The sequence below is a fragment of the Scyliorhinus canicula genome, chromosome 7 (genome assembly GCF_902713615.1).
Source record: "Scyliorhinus canicula chromosome 7, sScyCan1.1, whole genome shotgun sequence".
In the NCBI taxonomy this organism is placed as follows: domain Eukaryota; kingdom Metazoa; phylum Chordata; class Chondrichthyes; order Carcharhiniformes; family Scyliorhinidae; genus Scyliorhinus; species Scyliorhinus canicula.
In genome coordinates this window covers 191,576,989-191,600,591 of record NC_052152.1, presented here as the reverse complement: position 1 = coordinate 191,600,591, position 23,603 = coordinate 191,576,989, and the positions used below count along the sequence as shown (strand labels likewise).

Genomic DNA, 23,603 nt, shown 5'->3' with positions numbered 1-23,603 from the left:
AACTGTTTTGTCCTGTATTTCAATTCCTTGAAGGATAAACTCACCCAAGCTGATGAACTATAATCTTCTCCTTTACTTGAAAGTGGCAGTTCAAGCAAACTGCTGCCCTGGTGTAATCACATAGATACTGATCTCTTAAAGGTGGTCACTAAAGTCAGGAATTTTAGATGGATCTAACAAGTACTTGCTTGCTTCCAGATCCAGCTATGCTTTTACGGAAGCAATGTAAATGAATCCTGGGCATTTTAAATTTATTACACATTAATTTGAAAATTTAATTAGTCATTTTATGGTACTTTTACTATCAGTCTGAGGAATTAGGAAAAGCTTCAACACATTGCAGCTGAGAAGAAGGGTAACACTTGGGAGAAATCCAGACTGATCCTTGAAAACGTGCCATGGGATCTTTTATGTTTACCCAAACGGGTAACAAAGCCCTTGATATCATCTGAAAGAAGGTATTTCTGACCATGTAGCACTCTCAGTCTTGCAGTGAAGTGTCCATGTAGATTGTGCTCAACGTCAGGCCTTGAGTATGCAACCTTCTGATTCAGAGACAGGAGTGCTGCCACTTAGTGAAGTAAACCAGTAGAAATGTGCAATGCAATGTTGTTGCTAGATTGCACTGTTATTGAATGAAATGTTAGCTCTCTAGTGTTCAGTTTTTAAAGTCAATAATAGGTTTTTGTATTGCAGCCAATCACAAACTAACGGCAACAGCAAAGGTGATCATTAAAATCTGCGAGCATGAAGTAAGTATGAATAAGACTTGTACAGAGCCTTAACACAGCACGCTTCTGCCTCAATAAAACAACAAAAGGAGTGCAGAAGGATGTTACTTTGTATTAAGCTCATACTGTATTAACCATGAAATAAAAACAAGGTTAGGCATATCATGCAGGCCTTTTAAGCATCGGAAAGAGAAAGGTGAGGCTAACATTTTTGTTAGATTCTTACTAAGAATCTAGTCCTCTTTCAGACACTGCTCACTTTGATCTTTCGCATTTAAAGTTCTTCATGTGTCTGTTGTACCTTTAGTTAAATGAAAGAAAGTCAGTTGTTTCAACATAATGTGCTTTTCTTTTCAAAATAAATAGATGAATGAGATTGAAGTTTGCCCCGAGTGTTACTTGGCAGCGTGCCAGAAGAGAGACAACTGGTTCTGCGAGCCTTGTGTGAGTTGGAGTTTCCTGCTGAAACTGTAAATGATAAATCCCATAAAGTGTTCACGGTGGCAAAATACTGATAACCTGAGCTTTAGCTTAATTCTCTGTTTTTGTTTTCTAAGTTATTAAGAATCTTGACGGTTAGTTAAGTATTATTTATCTTTAGGACTGTGAAATATTGAGCTATATATTTGCCGTCAGGCATGTGATTTGAAAAGGCAGCCGTACACTTTGGAAAGAGAGCCAGATGTACAACCTAGTCAACAACCACCCAGCAGCTGAACATGCCTGACAATTGATTTCAGAAGGAGATACATTTAAAACCAGTCTGCTCTCTAATTGGCGTTGGATTTTCTGAAGAACAGAGAGGCTTAATTGATTCAGGAAGGTAGAACAATTACACCTGTTGGCTTCAAAGGGATGCATTACGTGGATCCCAACAACAGTACAATATATTGTTCTGGATTTTGCAGTTATCATAGTGAAACTATCAGCATTTGCCATCATTTCAACTTGGAAACAGGCAGCCACCTTTGGCATCCACATGTGTTAAATGTGGAAAATTGAACGTATCTGCCAATGATTTCCAGCTCTTTCGTGGGGTGCGACCTTGAAGTCCCTGCAAAAGGGAAATATGTAAAAACGTTTTGAATTTGTGAACTGCTCATTTTTAATCTTGCTTTCCGCAGCGTGATCAATTGCCTTGTTGAGATGTGTAATTGTGTTTTGAACAGCATACTAAGCCACAATTATTGCTGAAAAACTTATATTTGTGGAATTTCAAATTTCTCCACTTCAAGATACCAATTCCATAAACTTTTGATGCAGCAATTTTTTTTAATGTTTCCTTGATATTTCAGCTCTACTTTAATCCCAACTCTATGTCCCAATGTTCATTTGCTTTCTGTAAGGGAGGGGATTTGACAGCGCTGGCAGGGGATAGCTTTCATAGCAAGGGCAAGGGGTGGAATTTTCTAATTGCAATTTCTAGTCCTCCATGAAGAATATGGGCACGATCCTCTGACCACGCTACGCCGGAAAAGCAGCTCGCCACGGCGCAGCGAGGCCCATGAAAGCCAGGAGACCCCGCTCCTGGAATTTACCCGGCTGGGAAGGCCTCACAAGATTCAACGCAATCTCGCAAGACATTGCAGGGGGAATCCCACCCTCAATGGGCTGAATCATATTTTAGCAAATCTGCATATCAGAGTGAGGCAGCAAGCCGTACTCTAAAGTACAGATTCCTGAGGTACATGAGGCTTTGGGATTCAATCCCTTCACCTTGGAGACCTCAGACGATTGCCGTTTGATGCTGGTCTCCACAAACGGGAACCAGATGGAATGGAACTCGTGGGGGACCCCAAGGGGATCGGAGGCCCTCAGCTGCGTGCCCTTTGGACATGGTGATGTCCTGGCACTGCTTGTGCCACTTGGGTACCCTGGCAGCGCCAGCCTGGCACTCTGGCACTACCAACTGGCAGGGGCACGGTCAAGGTGCCAAGCTGGCGTATTTTGCACATGCGTGATCAGGCCGCGGTTGCCGGTGTGGGTGTTGGTCGGTGCGGGGGACACTCCTATGTTGCGTTCGGGCTGGGGGGGGGAGGGGGGGGGGAGGCAATGGATCAGGAAGCCATTTAAAAATGGCATCCTGATTTCTCGCTACAATGGGGAGTTCCGGCGAGCAGAGCTCCTCCTTGGCCGCGCGTTCCCCGTTCTGACCTCTTATTCAAAGCGAGTCACGTTGAATAGTTCTCGGCACTGCAAGCGCTGGGAAATACACAGCTAAACGCACTCGCTCGGGGACTTTCTTCCCTTCTGGGAAGATCGTGCCCTATGCCTTTCATTTATCTTCTTCATATCTTGGCCTTCAGCAGATTTAGTAATATATCTTTTGTCCAGTGGGATATAGGCAAAGGCTAATTGCATATTGAAACGCTGTTACTCTGTGCCACTGAAATTGTGATATAGTGCCACCTTGTGTTCAACATATATGATGCCGATTTCATAATGAGTCCAATATTGAGTTTTGCAGTTCACCTTTATCAGTATTCCAAAAATATTTTCACAGCAAAAGCTGACTCTGCTTAATTTTCAATCGTCCACTCTGGATGTGGATCATTTTATTGCAGGAATATGGATTGAAAACAACAGAGCCCCACACTTCAGTTCCCTCTCGTCATAAAGTATAGCAACTCCTAACTCAGAAGAGAGCCAACAAATTTTTCCCAGTTCTCAGTAAATACTCCTGGGTATGCTAATTGAATTGCTCTTCAAAATTCTATCCATACTCTAAGGTGGGCAATGATGGTGCATAGCCATGTTGTGCTGCTGTCTTCCATTGAAGTTCTATTTTACCATTTCATAATAATAGCTGCTCTTAATCTGTTTCAGTTGCGATTGTTTGCATTGAAAATTAGAACACTCCTGTTCTTTTCTTATTTGCTGTTTAGCACTGTGGATATCTTCAAATAGTTCTTGTGTTGCAAGATTTATAGATTCATCCTGCTGCTTGTTATCTTTTACACACAGAGTAACCCCCACCCACTTGTCTGGGCTAAACTTAAAGGCTTTCCGTTTTGGCCTGCAAAAGCCCTCCGAGACAAGGATGGACAGGTTGATGCACGTTTCTTTGGGCAGCATGACAGGTGAGAATTAATCTTTTATTTGGGTAATTTTGTTTTTTAAAAACAGGACTCCTATGCACCAGGAAGTAACGTTGATTCAGCTGTTTCCCTTGGTGGACAGTAACCCCATTTCTTAAAACGTTTATAGCATTTAGATTCAGTGTAGTGGAAAGCTACAGAAGGCAACATTGTGTACACCATGAAATGTTCATCTGAAGCTTCTGTATTTGTTAGCAGTTTGATCCATAATTTCGGTGAAATGTAACTTTAGGATTGTGAAATATTTGTACTGTGCTCACTTAAAATGGGGGAAAATAACGCCTCGCAGTCTAATTAGTATAGTTTTGTTCTAAATTTGAACCCTACCCTAACAGGAACACAGCACTTTGGTAAAATATCATTAATTACAGAACTGTCACTTGTGCTGGTAACCACAGGAGCAGATAAATTTAACAGCACCACACAAGAAGCCGTTTGTGTTCAATCCCGGCTCTGGGTCACTGTCCGTGTAGAGTTTGCACATTCTCCCCGTGTCTGCGTGGGTTTCGCCCCCACAACCCAAAAATGTGCAGTGTAGGTGGATTGGCCACACTAAATTGCCCCTTAATTGGAAAAAATAATTGGGTAATCTAAATTTATTTTAAAAAAGAAGCCTTTTGTGTAACAATAGTTTTCAACTTTCTTCCTCCTATATCGTTATAGTGCCAATACACCAAGTAGTTGGTTGTAACGTCGCAGGAACGTATCCATTTAATGGGCTGTTGTTGGCTTTATACTCAAAAATCCCAGGCCAATATGTCAACTTGCAACAGTAGCTGGGTGCTTTTAAAAAAAAACGTAATGAGGGCAGCACGGTGGTGCTGTGGTTAGCACTGGGACTACGTCGCTGAGGACCCGAGTTCGAATCCCGGTCCTGGGTCACTGTCCGTGTGGAGTTTACACATTCTCCCCGTGTCTGCGTGGTTTTCACCCCCACAACCCAAAGATGTGCAGGTTAGGTGGATTGGCCATGCTAAATTGCCCCTTAATTGGAAGAAAAATAATTGGGTATTCTAAATTTATTTTAAAAAATGTAATGGCTTTCTTACATTGCTTGTAAGCAATTTATAAACAAAATCCTGTTTTCTGGGACTGAGTAGTTTAGCCATAAGGAGGTGAGAGTACCAGGTTCAATCCCAATCTGCTGTCGGATGCTGATGGTAGTACATTTGACCTTGGCAGTGATGGAATAAATGCAAAAAATATTGGCTCAGGTTTCTGCTTGTGATATGCATTTTCAGCAGAGAGTTGCTTATTAGCATTGGGGGGAATGGTGGCATTCTGGTAATGTCACTGGACCAGTATTCCAGGGGCCCAGGCCAAAGCTGTGGGGACACAGGTTCACATCCCACCATGGCAACTGGTGGAATTTAAGTTCAGTTGATAATGGAAATGAAACCGAGTCCTATGTCGGGCGTGTTTAGCCAGGTGTTTTCCGACTCTTAGCAGCGCAGAGAATGCCCATGGTATCAAATGGGACTCTGCTTCATTTCCGGGTCTTAGTGAGGAATACCCTCCCGAGGCTGCACTTTGTCTCATTTCCTACACTAATGAGATCTGCTCGCCAGTGCAGGACGAGATCAGGGTGCCATTTTCTCTAGATTCTCTCTCTCTCTCTCTCTCTCTCTCTCTCTCTCTCTCTCTCTCTCTCTCTCTCTCTCTCTCTCTCTCTCTCCTCCTCCCCCCCCCCAACACACACACACACACACGAACCGAGCTGACAAGAAAAGTCATTGCACATCATCTTGGACTTGATCTTAGCCAAAAGGCCGAGAAGTGATAGGAATTGAAAACTTACGTCTGTGATGGTAATCTTGCAATTATCATCGATTGTTCTAAAAACACACCTGGCTCACTATCAGCAAAGGAAATCTGCCATTCTTACCAGGTTTGGTGTACATGTGGCTCTACACCCACAGCAATGTGGTTGACTCTTACTTGCTCTTAAGGTCAATTGGGGTCGGCAACAAATGCTGGCCTTGTAAGTGACACCCACATCCCATCAACAAAAAAAAATGTGGTAAGGATAGGATTAAAGTCGACTCAGATATGATATCTCATTCACATCAAAAGAGCAAGCAAACTCGCCATCAAGGTTCACACATTATAGACCACTTTGAAAGGCACTTGATGCCTTCAGAACAGTGGCTGAGCAAGATGTCATTGCTTTCAATAGAGACATTTGCATCTATGTGGTCATGGTATTCGGCTTGTTTAACTCGACGTGTCAGATGTGAGTTTTAGATTGCTCTTTGCCTATCAGAGAAAGGGGTATTTTATATGAAGAAAATCCTTTCAATTAGAGATGGCAACAAACACAGTGGTTCTCACTATATTTATGATTGTACAGAAGTAGTTGCTACACCTCCCTGTTAAATTGCTATGGTCTCTATTTATGTATCAATGTCTCATGCCAAGATGTTTGATTAGAGTTGACCAATAAGATTACATGGGTGGGATTCTCCGACCGCGCGGCAGTTGGGTAATTCCTGGGAGGCTGCTACATTCGGCTTCGATCTCGCTAATGAGGTTGAAATGGATGCAACTGAGGGTTAATGATATGCTCGCTATTTTTAGGCGAGATCTGGAACTTGCCCTCAGGAGCCAGCTGGGTGAAGCATAAACTGGTTCGCGCCCAGCAAGAATCTCACTTTTTTCCCCCCCCTTTCCTGGTATTTACTCAGTGTGTCCAGACCCACACCGGGCACAACAAGGTGGTTAAATCGTGCCCAGGATCTTAGTTCACCATCTCACGTGAGGAATAGTTTTCTTCACAGGTCCATGTTATTACTGGTATTATTACCAGGTTCTATTGGGATCTGTGTAGCTGTGACCAGAATTTATAATTTTCTATTCCAGTGACATCAACAATGCATTAATTTAGCACCGTTCATGTGGCAAAATATCCCAAGGCTTGTCACAGCTGCGATTATCAAATAAAATTTGACAGCACGGTGCACGGAATATTTAGACATCTTGGTCAAGTAGCTAGGTTGTATTCGTGTGTTGAGGGGGCGTGGGGAGAGAGAATGTGGTAGCTGGGCTGGAGAGATTTAGGGAGGAAATTCCAGTGCATAGGACCTGAGCAGCTGAAAGCATAGTTATCAATGATGGAGTGAAGAAAATCCATAAGAAGGATGTGGAAGAGCCCAGTACTGGAAGAGCATTGAGTGTTCCAGGGGGATATTACAGAGATGGGATGATTTGAAAATGAGGATGATAATTTTTAAATTGAAATGGCGTGGGACTGGGAGGCAATGTCGGTCAGCACGCACAGGGGGTGATGGTTGAGCGTGATTTTGTGTGACGGGGAGAAACTGATACAATTGCACTCGGGATTTCCTCGCCGGATTTTCCCTTATACTTCGGCAGTTGAATCAAAGAAAACATTGATAGTGATCTGTAAGAAGGTCAGCTGTATGATTTCATAAGTAAGATATTATTGTTATTTGGGGATGGAGTTGATAAGAAAACCAGAAATAATACAGGAAGATATCAGTCAAATCATTTTCATTTCACTTTTTAATAAATGCATTTTCTCTTCTCAATCCAGGGCCTGGGTTCCGATAAACAACTGCTACCTCATGTCAAAGGAAATTCCCTTTTCTGTGAAAAAGACTAAAAGCATCTTCAACAGTGCAATGCAAGAAATGGAGGTTTATGTTGAGAACATTCGTAAAAAGTTTGGGGTATTCAATTATGCACCTTTTCGGTCACCATACACTCCCAACAATCAATTCCAGATGTTAAAAGATCCCCAGAACCCAGCAGCAGGGACTGCTAAGCCTGATAAATATGAGAAAATGAAATTAAACTTTGATATGACAGCATCGCCGAAAATAGTCCTCAGCAAGTCCATGTTAATCAGTGGTCCCAGTAGGAGAATTTCGCTAACGGACATGCCCCGCTCGCCTATGAGTACAAACTCTTCAGTGCACACTGGTTCTGATCTAGAAACTGAACCTACAGAAAAGGGTATGAAGGCAGCTTCCAGTCACTTCAGTGCAAGTGAGGAGTCCATGGATTTTATTGACAGGAGTACAGGTATGATCCCCCAACTTAACTACTTTCTTGTGTGAGTGGGTGGGGGAGGGGAAGAAAGAGGTGAGGACATAAATCGTCCTTTTTTTCTGAAGCGATGTGAAAGCACCCAGTGGGAGGGTTTTAATTTATTTGGTCCCAACAAAATTTATGCATGTGGATTTCATTGACATAAGATCATTTCTATACTGTTCATTCAATTTGCACAATACAGCTCGGTAGTAAGTTTGTTTTAGGCTGTCCTTCATTGAAGAAGGCCACTTCTGTTTCGCAGATGTTTATAGTACAGCAGGGGGTGTTACCCGAACAATGAACCACAATGGTGTTATTCATGTGGTGAATTGAGATACATGTGACTGCATCCCTCTGATACCATTGGGAGGCAGAAATAATACATACTGACCAGTGTTAGACAGACATTCCAGAGAGCTTGTGCAGCCGTAGCAAAGTGAAAAGATTTAAAAATAGATGCTGTTGGGGTTTAAATAGAATTTTTTCATGTCATTTTCATTTGAATGGTGAATACGGTATTGTAGAGGATATGCCAGTGTTGCCAGCATCGAAAGGCAACCTATTAAGTAGCGGGTCTGCTGCTTAGTTGGCTGAGCTGCCAGACATCTTGAGAATTTAGTTCAGAAACTTAATCAAGAAACTTGTGCACCATTGTTATTCTAAATGACCAAAAGGAAATGTGGGGATATTTGATGGCTTGCCATTGAATATTGAATTGATCGCGTGAATGAAATTTATCTTGAGGTTGAAGGAAGTCCAGAGTTATGCAGGGGGTCCCTCATAGGTTTGATGGATTCCATATTCAGTGGTTAAACAGAATATTCTGTTCATTGACTGTACACTGTGTGCAGTTACTGGATAACACACCTTTTATCCTCCTACTGACTTTGTGCTCAGTTGTGGCGCAGGTTGCAAACTTTGTTCAAAGCCTGGAATTCTCCGCCAGTTCCACATTGATCCAGTTTGTTTCCTCTTTCAGCCTCTCCGGGATCTGTGAAGACGAGTCAAGCTGGCAGCCCAAAACCCTTCTCTCCTCAGTCCTCCACTCCCATTGCTGCTAAAGCAGAAAGGACTTTGAAAACCCCTCCTACGGGCAGCATCCTTAACCTAAACCTTGGTTAGTTGTGACCACAAAATGTTCTTCCATTGGTTTTGTGGTGTTTTTGGTCAGGGGGCAGTGAGACAGAGAGAGACTGGGTGGGAGGGGGGTGTGTATGCATGTTTGATGAGATTGTTCAAGGGTGTGTGACTGGCCCTGGAAAGTGGTGAAGGAGGAAGAGACTTTGGAGCGAGGAGCGCATTTTATTTTTTCAGGGGAATAGATATATTGAAATGGAAGTATATTGTCCTTTTTAACATTGAGACCAATGTTATGATTTAGTAAATTAGTTCCCAATAGCACACAGCCCCAGTTATTTTGTAGGCTTTTTATTGTATATTGGAGGACATAAATAACAGAGAGCCAGAAAGAGTTTTATATTTTGAGCATATTTGTTCAGTATGATGTGGAAACCCTTCTCCCCTTTGTCTATTATTTTGCAAATGTGCTTATTTTATTTCTTCAATGCCACTGCTGTTCATTTCCAATTCAGTCCTAAGGTACCGGTTTTTGTTTCGATTCTATTTATTGTTTTAAGCACCCTCATTCTGATGAGCCGTATGAGTTGGCAAACTCAACAAGTCAAGCAGCAATTGTGGAGAGAGAAGCATAATTGATGTTTCAGGTCTGTGACATTTCATCAGTACATCAGGGTTCTGATGAAGGCCAGAGATCCCAAACATTAACTCTGTTTCTCTTTCCAAAGATGCTGCCAGACCCGCTAAGTTTCTGCTTTTATTTCCAATTTCCAGCATCCGCAGTATTTTGCTTTTGTTTGAGTTAGCAAACTCTTTGAGTTCATAATATTCCTAAAGTATAGCACTTTGATACACTGATATATTGTGCCATTGGGCTGCCATTGTAGTATATTAACTTTGGCTTACCTCTCTGTCTTTGCAGATATCACGAACGCAAAATTGATCTTACCTCTCACTAATGTTTTGCTCTCTTTTCACACAATAGATCGCAGTAAAGCAGAGATGGATCTAAAAGAGCTCAGTGAATCTGTGTTACAGTCAACTCCTGTGCTCCTCACTTCACCGAAGAAGCAACCGGTTCGGAGCAGTTTCCTACTTAACCTGGACAAGACGATAGAAAGTTGTAAAGCACAACTAGGTGAGGATTTAAACAATTTTTTGTCGACTTCAGTGATTTCTTTGGGTGGGGGGTGTAGGACAGTAAGCACAGAGCCTAGACTCCATGAATTTTGAAAATATCTCCTTCCACAGTTATTGGTTAGGAAGATACGAGGGTTGGCATTTTACTAATCATCTTGTTTAATTGATTGTTGAAGTCTGTCTCGTTGGAAAGATGAATATATTTCTCCACACCATTTTGTCAAAATAGAGAAATGCACATTATTTTATTTTTTAAAAATAATTTTTATTGGAATTTTTTGAAAAATATATATCAACAGAACAATAATAACAATAATAATAAACACCCACCGGCACCCGTAACAACGTATATAACAAACCCCCCCCCCACCCCCTCACCCCCCCCCAAACCCAATAAACAACAAAATAAATTAACAATAAGCAAATTAACTTAAACACTATCCCCCTAAACCCCCCTTTCCCCCCCGGGTTGCTGCTGCTGCTGACCTAGTACCTTATCGTTGAGCCAGAAAGTCGAGGAAAGGCTGCCACCTCCTAAAGAACCCTTGTACCGACCCCCTCAGGGCGAACTTGACCCTCTCCAGCTGAATGAATCCTGCCATGTCATTAATCCAGGTCTCCACGCTCTGAGGTTTCGCATCTTTCCACTGCAGCAAGATCCTCCGCCGGGCTACTAGGGACGCAAAGGCCAAACCATCGGCCTTTTTCGCCTCCTGCACTCCCGGCTCCACCCTGACCCCAAATATCGCGAGTCCCCAGCCTGGCGTGACCCTGGATCCCATCACCCTCGACACCGTCCTCGCCACCCCCTTCCAGAACTCCTCCAGTGCCGGGCAAGCCCAGAACATATGGGCATGGTTCGCTGGACTCCACGAACACCTGACACACCTGTCTTCGCCCCCAAAGAACCTACTCATCCTAGATCCGGACATGTGGGCCCGGTGGAGCACCTTGAACTGGATGAGACTAAGCCTCGCACATGAAGAGGAGGAGTTCACCCTCTCCAGGGCGTCCGCCCATGTCCCCTCCTCAATCTGCTCCCCCAGCTCCACCTCCCACTTAGCCTTCAGCTCCTCTACCGACGCCTCCCCCACCTCCTGCATTACCTGGTAGATGCCAGACACCTTCCCATCCCACACCCCCGAAAGCACCCTATCCCTTACCCCCCCGCGGGGGCATCAAAGGGAACCCCTCCACCTGTCGCCTAGCAAACGCCTTGACCTGAAGGTACCTGAACATATTCCCCGGGGGGAGCTCAAACTTCTCCTCCAGTTCACCAATGCTCGCGAACCTCCCGTCAATAAACAGGTCTCCCAACTTCCTAATGCCCGCCCTGTGCCACCCCAGGAACCCGCCATCCATGTTCCCTGGGATAAACCGGTGGTTCCCCCGCAGCGGGGCCTCCACCGAGCCCCCCACTTCCCCCCTGTGTCGCCTCCACTGCCCCCAAAGTTTGAGTGTAGCCGCCACCACCGGGCTCGTAGTGTACCTCGTTGGAGGGAGCGGCAGCGCACCGTTACCAGTGCCTTCAGGCTCGTGCCTCCACAGGACGCCATCTCCATCCGTTTCCATGCTGCCCCCTCCCCATCCATTACCCACTTACGTACCATCGAGACGTTAGCCGCCTAATAGTACCCAGAGAGGTTGGGCAGCGCCAGCCCCCCTCTATCCCTGCCCCGCTCCAAAAAGACCCTCCTTACCCTTGGAGTCCCGTGTGCCCAAACAAATCCCAGAATGCTGCTGTTCACCCTCCTAAAAAGGCCCTCGGAACGAAAATGGGGAGGCACTGAAACAAAAACAAAAACCTCGGGAGCACCGTCATTTTAACGGACTGTACTCTACCCGCCAACGACAACGGCAGCATGTCCCACCGTTTAAATTCCTCCATCTGCTCCACCAACCTAGTAAAATTGAGCTTGTGCAGAGTCCCCCAGCTCCTAGCTACCTGAACCCCCAGGTACCTAAAACTCCTCACTGCCCTCTTTAGCGGGAGCCTACCAATCCCCTCCTCCTGATCTCCTGGGTGTACGTCAAACAGCTCACTCTGGCCCAGGTTCAATTTATATCCCGAGAAACTCCCGAACTCAGCAAGAATCTCCATCACCTCCGGCATTCCCCCCACCGGGTCTGCTACATACAGCAGCAAGTCGTCTGCAAACAGCGACACTCAGTGCTCCTCCCCACCTCGCACCAAGCCCCTCCACCTCCTCGACTCCCTGAGAGCCTGGCAAGAGGCTCAATTGCCAACGCAAAAAGCAAGGAGGACAGGGGGCACCCCTGCCTCGTCCCACAGTGGAGCCTGAAGTACTCGGACCTCCTCCCATTTGTCGCTACACTCGCCATCGGGGCCTCGTACAGCAACCTCACCCATTTAATAAACCCCACCCCAAACCCGAACCTCTCCAACACCTCCCACAAGTACCCCCACTCAACCCTGTCAAAGGTCTTCTCCGCATCCAATGCCACCACAATCTCCGCCTCTCCTGTTGCCGGCATCATTATCGCATTTAGCAGCCGTCGCACGTTAGTGTTCAGCTACCTTCCCTTCACAAAACCCGTCTGATCTTCATGTACCACCCCCGGCACCCAGTCCTCTATTCTAGTGGCCAAGATCTTCACCAGCAACTTGGCGTCTACATTCAGCCGTGAAATTGGCCCGTATGATCCGCACTGCAAGGGGTCCTTATTACGCTTCAGGATAAGGGAAATTAGCGCCCGAGACATCGTCGGGGCAAAACACCCCCCTCCCATGCCTCGTTGAAGGTCCTAACCAACAGGGGGCCCAGCAGGTCTGCGTATTTCTTATAAAATTCAATCGGGAACCCATCCGGTTCCGGCGCCTTCCCCGACTGCATGTGGCCAATCCCACTGACCAGCTCCCCCAACTCGATCGGTGCCCCCAGTCCCTCCACCTGCTCCTCCTGCACCCTTGGAAATCGGAGCCTGTCCAAAAAACTCTCCATTCCCCCTCCCACCGCCGGCGGCTCCGACCGGTACAGTTCCCTATAAAAGTTCCTAAAGACCTCATTGACCTCTGCTCCCTGCCGCACCACATTCTCATCCCTATCCTTCACTCCGCCAATCTCCCTAGCCGCGTCCCGCTTACGAAGCTGATGCGCCAGCATCCTGCTCGCCTTCTCTGGTAGCACCTTTCTAATTCTGGCCACCTTCCCTCCCCATATGAACGAGGTGATCATCCCTTCAATCTCTCTAAAAAATGTCTTTGGCAGGAAAATCGGCAGGCATTGAAAAATAAACAGAAATCGTGGCAACACGTTTATTTTAACCGCCTGTACCTGACCCGCCATTGACAAAGGAAGACCATGGCATACTCTTTTTTTTAAAAATCAACACAGCGGTCCCCCGCATCCTACAGTCAAAATGGAAATGATATACCTGCCCAACCAGCCCTTCGCAACGTTGTTTGATCGTTAATTCTCAGATTGGTCTCCTGTAGAAAAACCGCATCAGCTTTTAATCTTCTCGGGTGCGAAAACACTTTTACGGGACCATTTAACCCCTTGCATTCCATGTTATCAACTGGATAGGGGGCCTCTGACCAGCTGTCCCCCCCCCACCACACCCAAGCCCCCCCACCCAGGATCAGCCATATCCATCCTGTGAGGTAATTCAGCAGTGCCTCAGCCTGAGCCAGCTCTGGGTCCACCCAAGATGGCCACTAACCCCCCGCCCCCCTTTACCCATAGAAAAACAAAGAAACCATTACCTGCAGCAGTTTACACACCCCCACCACACACACACACCACCTTCAAATCCCACCCCGCACTGCAAACCAAACAAACAACCAACAGAAGAACAAAAGCCCCCCTCCCCTGTCCCCAATCCAAACCAAAAGAGAAACAAAAAACCTAAGCTCATTGCTTTAAAAAGAAACCACCCCAATGGTAACTAGCTGCAGTCATCTCCCCTTCTCCGCCCGTTAACTAGTTATACTACTAGCAGGGTGACCTCCACACAGGGTAAAAAGCGAAGCCAAATTAACAGTCTACCACCAATCAGCCCCCTGTCCATACCAAACTTTAATACGTATCAATAAAGGAAAATAAACACCCAACTCCTATCCCGCCAGCAGCTCCATACAATGTCCAAACCCATACAGTACCACAGCAACCCCATACCCTCCACTACAGTACAAACATCCCACAGTAAATGCAGATTCAGATGAACCGAACAGTGAAGAAACATCTAACTTATTGGTCTTAGTCCTTGAACACTTAGTTCACTCCCAGTACATGCTTCTTGACAAATTAATTTACATCCCCTGCGCATCAAAGTAATAATCTCTCTCCATGAAGGTCACCCGAAGTCAAGTCGGGTACACCACACCAAATCTCACATTGCTCTTGTACAGCGCAGCCTTCCTTATTGAACGACGCTCGCCTTCTTGCCAGCTCATCCCTACATCCTGGTATATCCTGATGGCATTGCCCTCCCATCTCAATGGTCCTTCGCCCACCTTAGGATCTTTCTTCATCCAGGTATCTTTGAAACCTGATGATTATTGTCAGATAGCTCCCCAGTTCTAGGCTTCTGCCTCAGCGACCAATGAGCCCAATCCAATTCAGCAAAAAAAAAAAGAAGAAAAAAAAACACTACCACCAGCTCTCCAAACATCTTACACATATAGCCCTCCAGATCCTCTGGTAGCCCCACAATTCTTAAGTTTTGCTATTTGGAGGGTTCTCCAGATCGTCAATCTTAGCCTTCAACACTTTACGCTCTTCAGCCAGCAATGCCATCTCTGCCTCCTGGGAGACAATCCAGTCACTATGGTCTGAGAGCTCCGCCTCGACCTCCTGTATTGCTGCACCTTATACCTCTATACGCTGGCCCGTCTTCTCCATGGCCACCCAAATAGGGGTCAAAGCTCCCTCCATTGCCTTCTCCAGGTCCTCAGTGACCGGCTGACACTGCTTCTTAAATTTGCCCATCAAGAAGGTAGCCAGCATCGTAGGTCGCAGCCAAAGCCTCCGCCATGTTCCCCTTCACTGAGGCTCAAGGAACTTCTGAATTTGACGATGTTTCCTTGCCCTCCCTCTGCCTTGTCTTGTATTTGCCGGTTTTATGAAGGAACTCTGTGCCATCACACTAAATAAATTTCCCCCAAACAATCTCCCATAAATGGGCAAAAAGGGCCAAAGTGAAAGTATGCTGGTGGGAGCCACCGCGTGCACAACTTCTCACTACATACCCGCCACCAGAAGCCCCATACTCTTGCCTATTTTATTTGTAATATGTATGATGCAAAGATTATTTCTGTTTGTTGATAGCTAGCTAAATAAAACACTCAACAGGTCTTACTATAAGCTTTGTGTGCCTTATTCTAGTGTAGCATCCAGCCACATTAATGTTGTAGCTTCGTTTGAAATACAGTGCAGGGTATAAAGCCATGCAGCCCAGACAATGTATATTCTAGTTTGCAGCTGGTGCTATTAACTGATTTAAACCAGGGCTAATTTAGCCCACCCGGGGAGAAAAGCAGCCAAGAGTTCCTGCTCCTGATAGTGTCCAGTGACAACTGCTGAAAATGTAGGTGTGTTTTTCTCTAATGAGAAAACATTATGATCCTTCCATGACCAAATAGCTTGCTGAAGCACATGTCCTTTAACCTAATGCAGAAAAGCTGAAAAAATTGAATCACCGGAGGGTTTTTGCAATATGCCCAACAAGAAACCAAAGGTGGGATTCTCTGTCCCGCCAGCCCCATTTCCCAGTGTGCTGCACCCCACCCACCCACCCACACACCAGCAGAGGAATTCTCCATTCCCACAGCCAGACAAGGGGGTTTCCCCATTGTGGGCCACACCACGCTGTCGGGAAAAGCGGGGGCATGGGTGCGCTGCCGGCAGGGTGGAAGATCCTGCTGACGGAGAATCCTACACCCTGGGCGGGAGTCTCCATTTCTGAGACTTGGCAGCAAAATGGGTGCCGAAGCTGCACTGATTCAGCAACTGTGGAGGGGCTAGCACCGGCGCCAAGTGGAACACAATCGGTTCCAATGAAAAACGGTGCCGGATTTGCCGGATCCGTGATTGACACTCAGGTGGCTGACAAGCTGCAGCCACATATACACATTACAATCCCCACATAAACTCATCCCAGCCACCAAGATGGCACTGGATCGGCTGGGGCCAGAGGGTACTGAGGAGTGTGCCCTGGGGGGCACCCATACAATTTGTGGCCCGAAGTTCACAATGGGCAGTCAGCGGCCACCTCGCCACTGTGGAGCTCGGCGCTGGGAGAATGCAGCCTCAAATTGGCTGCATATATGTAAATGAGCTCAATGTGTCGGGTAACTTGCATGTGATGCCCGCTTTGGTCCTCTGTTGTGATGTTCCAGGTGTGCCCAGATCGGCGCCGGGCGCAAGGTGGTGGAACAATCTTACCTGGTATTTCACGTGGGTCTCAGACTCAAAGTCTAAAGTGATAATCCTTTGCAAAGGTCGGCGGGCTGAAAGCCGACGTAGAATTCACTTTTCCGCTGGTATTGACTTTGCATGATGAGATAGATATCTAGCGATGAACTAGTCTTGTAGGTGCTGCTGTAGAACTTCCAACAGAAACAGGGTAGATGGGGCCAAGTGTCCAACCTGGGTCAGATGTTAAAACAACACACTGAGCTTTTCAGTTCAGCAATATTACTTGTTCCATAAGCCAGAGGCCTAGATCCTGTGATTTTACCTCCCCACAACCCGTCAACAAAGAATGTTTATCTAGTGTTTGGAAATCGGCTTTTGTGTTCCAGGTTGAAAATGTCTTCGCCATTATGGGTTAAAAGGAATGTTTGAGTGGCCATTGTTTTAGTAAAAATATAGTCGCAGATGACCATAGGCTGCTTTCCCTTTTGAGGTGGAGAGCTGACTGGTGTGGTGTGGTGACCCAAGGATCACCACACCACAGGCAAGGGGCAAGATTGAGAAGGCGGGGCCTTCATGAATAACCTCATTCATTGTTTTAGTAGAAATTCCGTCTCTGCTGGCCAGCCTGGATTATCAAATACAAAAGGCCTTCGATAAAGCTTCCTTTGAGGTTGGGCCATGAAGTTCCCAGGTGATCATTAGTAGTTCATTAGAGATAACGGAGTGTGAGATTTCCGAAACTGCAAAGTGGCTTTTTTTGTTCTGGGGTTACAGACAGTTACATTTTCAGCCATAGCCATAATGATACCTATAAATATTTATAGAAATGTAAAGTGTGAGGTCTGAGTCCCTCACAGTCTTCTGCTTTATTTTAATTGTAGAGTCTATTCTATATTGAACTCTCATTTGTTACCCCATTAACTATATCCCTTATGATTAATTATAATACTCCCCAAACATCTACAAATGCAAATTAATCTGTGTTATATTATATTCAGTCAAAATTTTTTGATTATTATTCAATGATGATTGTAATTGCTAGAAGCTGATGATCAATCATCCACTGGTACACACTAAAATCAATATGTTATAATCAATAGTTTGTTGGTATATATCAACATTGGGCGAAATTCTCCGCACCCGCGGAAAGTCGGCAAACCGTCGTAAAAATCGGGACCGTTTTACGACGGTCGGGAAGGCTTCATTTCCCGACGGATTCACTTCCTGGAAATGGGCTAGTAGCGCGGCCGCGTCAATTACGTGCGTGATGACGACGGAACGCGACGACGACACGAACCCGCCCATGTGACGCCGCCCGACGCCGTAAAAAGGCGCGGGCGACCACAGAATCTGTCGGGCAGGATGTCGGAGCCGAGGAGAGCTGCTCCTCGCTTTGTAGATGCAGACGTCGAGGCGCTGCTCGATGCCGTGGAGCAGAGGAGGGGCATCATCCGCCCGCGGAGAGGGCATCGCCAACCTGCCAGCACGGTACGCCAGGCCTGGCGTGACGTGGCTGCTGCCGTCAGTGCTGTGGGGCAGACCCCTCGCTCAGCAGAGCAATGTCGGAAGAAGTTACACGACCTCACCAGGTCTGCCAGGGTAAGTGCCATGAGGGTGCCCCCTAGTCACAACCGTCCCTCCCCCTTAACTGCCACGGGGGGGGGGGGGGGGGGGAGAGGGGAGAGGGATTGGGGCAGAGTTATTTGAGGGTGGTTCACAAAGTTGTCACAGACCCAGCGCTCTGGCCCCGAGGAGAGATGCAATCATCTGATGACAACTTGCCCCCCCCAAACTGTGCCAGTATCTGAACGGACTGCTGATACCTACCGTTTTGTAATGATCTACCTATGTTCCCTCCCCCAACAGGCCAAGGCCGGTCATAACCACCATGAGCGGCACAAGACTGGAGGGGGTTTGCCCAACATGCACCCCCTCAGCACCTTTGAACAGAGGGCACTGGACCTTGTTGGGGGGTCTGCCAGCCGCGATATCGCGCAATGCGAGGTTGGCGGAACTGCAGCAAGTGAGACAACCCTCCCTGACAAACACCCCCCCCCCTCCCCCATCCTCTGTCCCTTCACACACCCTGCCCACTGGGACACCTCCCCCATCCTCTGTCCCTTCACACACCCTGCCCACTGGGACACCTCCCCCATCCTCTGTCCCTTCACACACCCTGCCCACTGGGACACCTCCCCCATCCTCTGTCCCTTCACACACCCTGCCCACTGGGACCGTCCAGCGGCCTGCCGAGCAAATCGAAATAACCCGTCTCATTCTCTTCCCTAGGACGTGATGCCGAACGACCAGGGCCGTCTGGCTGCAGACGGAGACAGGAATCTGCCGCCACCTCACCCGGGGCCTCACAACAGAGGGTGCCCGATCAGCGGGCAGCCCTATCCGCCCCAACCCAATCTGCGGACCAGGACGCACAGAGGGTTCGACGTCCACCACCACCACCAGAAATGGCCAGGGACAACCCTCCTGTCGCTGAGCAGCCCCACACCATGGACGAGGACCTAAGCATTGAGAGCGTCGGGCTTGCGGCACTGCTTTCTCCCACCACATCCATCATCCCAGAGATACACACCCCGGCGGGCCTATTTAGTGATGAGTCTCCTGGGGCACAGTCTGGTTGGCACATCACAGATGAGCAGGTACAGCAGGTGGAGGTCGGAGCAACAGAGGGCCCGGACTCGCGGAGGCCAGACCAGGCCCAGGATGCAGCTGGCTCCCAGACGTTTTCGGAGTTCCTGGAGTTTATCAACCCACCCGCACAGCCGATGCCTCAGGAAACCCAGGGAAACAATGACGGGATGAGGGCTTCCTTCCAGACTCTGCAGACGCTGTTAGAGGAGTCGAACCGCGTCCAAGAGCAGGGAGTGGTGCCGCTCATGGCAGAGACCCAGGCCGACACCGCACGGGTGGCATCCGCGGTGGAGGCAATGGGTCAGGTTATGCAAGACGTTGGGGTTAATGTGCACGCGTCATCCTCGGCCCTGGACAGGGTTGCCCTCTCACAGGCAGCAATGTGCCAGAGCCAAACCGACATTGCCGGCGCCCTGCGGGCCATGGCCGAGTCTCAGCAGGTCATTGGCCAGTCGCAGCACGCCATGGCACAGTCCCAGCAGTCGATAGCACAGTCCCAGCAGTCGCTGGCACAGTCCCAGCTGTCAGTCGCGGAGACCATCAACCGCCTGACACATGTGCTGGATGGCGTCGTGCACACACAGGTTGAGATCGCACAGTCCCTGGCGGGAATGTCTAACTCCCTGGACTCCGTCTCTGCAAACCTTCGGATCCTGGTGGATACCGTTGCAGGCCTCCAGGACTGGCAGCGCCAGGTGTCGGTGGTGCGACGGGGAACCTCCCGCTCGCACCTCTGTCCCAAAGTGAGGCCCGGGGGCCACCGGGCTCCCCGAGGGAGGAGGAGGTTTCGGGGCCCGTCCCATTAACTCCATCACGGGACGTCCCGGAATTCTCGGCCTCCCCCCGTCCCATCCCTGGTGCATCGGGTGGGCAGCAGGCAGAGCAGGGTGGCACAATGTCACCCGAGACGCCCACGGAGCAGCCTGGCCCATCAAGGCCGGGTCGCCCCAGGAAACGCTTGGCCAAGGAGAAACGAGTCGAGGGGGGCGATTCGCAGCAATCCTCCTCCACTCCTGCTGTATCATCTGGGGATTCACTTAGACGTAGTGGTAGGGCCCGTAAGGCAACTAAGATAGACACTGAGTAAGTTGGCACGGGTGAAGGGCACAGTTTAGTTGTAGGGGCTAGGGCACCTGTAAATAATTGTTAATATTAAATGCACTGTTCCACCTTACTTGTAATACCGTGTGATTGTTCCACAGCCACAGGAATCGTGATGGTGACCGAGTGTCGCTGGGGGTGACGGGTGGTGAAACCTCGGTGCCGGGTGTGCAGTCCCTGCCCCTACCCCCCTCCCACAGCTGGCCCACGCGGGCACGTGATGGAGTGTCAGTGATGAACTCAGCGGCCACCAAGGTGGATGGTTCAGCTATTGCCATGGGTCAGACTCTCTCTAACGATTCTGAGCTCACAGCTCTGCGCAGAGCGGGCTGTCATCATTCCACATGGCACTGATCACACCCGCTGACACAGCCATCAATGTTGTGCCATTCCGTCTGTACCCAGTGATAAGCGTCATGTCGAAGTGGAGCAGTGTACACTGAGGGGGGGGGGGGGGGGGGTTGTGGTGGTGGCAGTTGTGTGGTGACCCTCTGCATGACTAGCGATGCAGGTGGCGGTTTGGTGTTCATCGGGGACGTCACATGCGATGTGTGAACCGTGCTGCCACCATGGCGTCGCGTGCCCGCCGTCCTTGCCGGGTCCGTCGTGCCGCCTCCTGGACATCACCAGCACCTGGGTCGTGTCTGCGTGCTGCGCCCGCCACTCCGCCAGCGTCCTCCTCCTCCTCCTCCTCCTCCTCCTCCTCTGTGCTGGCACCACTGCCACTAGCTTCTCCCTCCGCCTCCTGCAACAGGTCATCTCCCCTCTGCATCGCGATGTTGTGCAGCGCACAGCAGACCACTACAATGCGAGCGACCCTGTCGGCCTGGTACTGCAGGGCCCCTCCGGAGCGGTCCAGGCACCTGAATCTCATCTTCAGGAGGCCAAGGCAGCGCTCCACCACACCCCTGGTTGCTGCATGGGCCTCGTTGTATCGTGTTTCCGCATTGGTCTGAGGCCTCCGTATAGGCGTCATCAGCCAAGACCTCAGCGGATAACCCCTGTCACCTAGCAACCAGCCCCTCAGCCGGGGGGGACGTCCCTCAAACATCGCAGGGATGAACGACTGCGCTAGTATGTAGGAGTCATGCACACTCCCTGGGAACCTTGCACAGACGTTCATGAACCTCATGTGGGGGTCGCATACCACCTGGACATTAATGGAGTATGTCCCCCTCCTGTTTGTGAACACTTCCTTGTCCACAGCAGGCGGGCGCATGGGGACGTGAACACAGTCGATTGACCCCTGAACCCTCGGTATCCCGGCCACACTGGCAAATCCACGGGCTCGTGAGTCTTGACTTGCTCGGTCCTCGGGAAAGGTGATGTAGCGATCGGCGATGGCATAGAGGGCTTCGGTCACATCCCGGATGCACCTGTGCACCGATGACTGGGAGATCCCAGAGACGTCCCCTCTCGGAGACTGGAAGGAGCCGGTAGCATAGAAGTTCAGAGCGACCGTCACCTTGATGGCTACCGGGATCGCGTGTCCTCCCCCCGTTCCACGTGGGGCGAGGTGCGACAGGAGTTCGCAGATATGTATCACCGTCTGCCTACTCAGCCGGAGTCTCCTCCTGCAGATGATGTCCGGCATTGTTAGGAAAGAGACCCGGACACGGTACACCCTCGGCTTTGGTCGTCGCCTCTGACGCCGTGGCTGCACCCTCACTCTCTCCTCTTCCTCTTCCTCCTCCTCCTCCTCCTCCCCCCCCCCCCCCCCCCCCCCCCCCCCCCCCCCCCATGCTGCTCGACGACTGGCAACTCCTCGGCCCTTCCCTCTGCTGCTGCAGCTGGCCCTGCAGCCACTGCGGGTTGTGGGTGTGGATGCTGCTGCATCTCCAAATCCAGTAGAGCGGCCCCAACCACTGCGCAGAACATAGCCGATCTGTTCCCATGCATCGTGCTAACCTACAGAAGGGTGGTGGGAGGCAGAGAAACGGGACATGTTAGACGGAGGTTAGTCGACACCTCGGCAGCCGCCAGCCATGGGATACCAGTGTGTCCCGGTGGCCTGGTCGCGCTGCTGACACGCGGTCAGCCTAACCCCTGGTCACTTTCTGCATCCAACGGCCAGTAAACTATGGCCTCCTCACGGGTGCGTCAGTGGCCTGTGTCCGGAAGCCACAGGGGAACCAGCGGCTGTGTCCTCGTCACCTGCACACCATGGCATGGTGGCAGACATTTTGTTACGGGCTTGGACGGCTCACTCTCTACCTAACCCCCCCCCCTCCGTCGCCCCCCACTGCCCCCTCCGTCGCCCCCCACTGCCCCGTCCGTCTCCCCCACTGCCTCCCCCGTCTCCCCCACTGCCTCCCCCATCTCCCCCACTGCCTCCCCCGTCTCCCCCCCCACTGCCCCCTCCGTCTCCCCCACTGCCCCCTCCGTCTCCCCCACTGCCTCCCCCGTCTCCCCCACTGCCTCCCCCGTCTCCCCCACTGCCTCCCCCGTCTCCCCCACTGCCTCCCCCGTCGCCCCCACTGCCTCCCCCGTCGCCCCCACTGCCTCCCCCGTCGCCCCCACTGCCTCCCCCGTCGCACCCACTGCCCCCCCCGTCGCACCCACTGCCCCCCCATCTCCCCCCCACTGCCCCCGTTCTGGACAGACTCGGGCGGTGCGCTGAACGGTGCGCTGAGCGGTGCGCAGAGTGGTGCCCTGACCTCCTCCAAGCAGTCGTCAGCCAGGCCGACTGGTTGACGAATTTAAAAAGCAGGTGTGTTTCACGACGTCCAAACAGGGCGCCATGACGTCGGGACTTCGGCCCATCCGGGCCGGTGAATAGCGGGGGGGCTCTCAGTGGCGATTCTGGTCGTGTCAGGGGCGGGAAGGAGGCGTCTGTCGGGAAACGCGACTCCGACAATTTGCGGGGTTCGGAGAATAGCGGGAGGGCGTCGGAACAGCGTCGCCGTAAAAATTTCCGACGCCCGCTATTCTCTGAACCGTCGTGAGTCCGGAGAATCGCACCCATTGTTTCTACCCTGAAAGACACTAGCGAGACAAATCTGGAACTGAATAAAACCACTTCACAAAGTTTGTGATATGTTGTGCTTAAACAAAAGCCAAAAGGTTGGGGGGATTTTAGTGTGGGGTGGTTGTGTGGGTAATCTGATTTTGGCCACTTTACATGGCTGTTGCAAATTCTAATGGCTTAACGCCATTTGACGCCCTGATTTGTCGTTTTGCTTTTTCCTCTCACATCAACTCTGCTTTTCAGATTTTGAAGTAAAATAAATTCCATGAGCAATATTTACATGGTAACACTCTTCAAAAGCATTCCCAGGCAAAGTAAAGTCATGCCATTTTTGTTGTGCACACCATATCATTGTGGTCCAGCAAATAGTTTGGACATTTTGCACATTAGTAGAGAGCAATGTTTT

The 23,603-nt window shown here is 49.5% G+C and overlaps 1 protein-coding gene across 12 annotated transcripts in view; it reads left to right on the top strand.

Moving 5' to 3' along the window:
• Window positions 1-23,603, top strand: part of zmynd8 (zinc finger, MYND-type containing 8) — a 283,096-nt gene that overhangs the window by 229,402 nt on the left and 30,091 nt on the right. For 7 of the 12 annotated variants that reach the window (XM_038803563.1, XM_038803569.1, XM_038803566.1 and 4 more), the window contains 6 exons: window positions 682-752; window positions 1,098-1,175; window positions 3,696-3,811; window positions 7,383-7,873; window positions 8,862-8,999; window positions 9,945-10,097. In XM_038803563.1, coding sequence (XP_038659491.1) covers window positions 682-752; window positions 1,098-1,175; window positions 3,696-3,811; window positions 7,383-7,873; window positions 8,862-8,999; window positions 9,945-10,097 — 1,047 coding nt within the window. The remainder of the gene's footprint in view (window positions 1-681; window positions 753-1,097; window positions 1,176-3,695; window positions 3,812-7,382; window positions 7,874-8,861; window positions 9,000-9,944; window positions 10,098-23,603) is intronic. The other 5 variants (XM_038803567.1, XM_038803561.1, XM_038803560.1 and 2 more) reach the window with 3 other exon arrangements.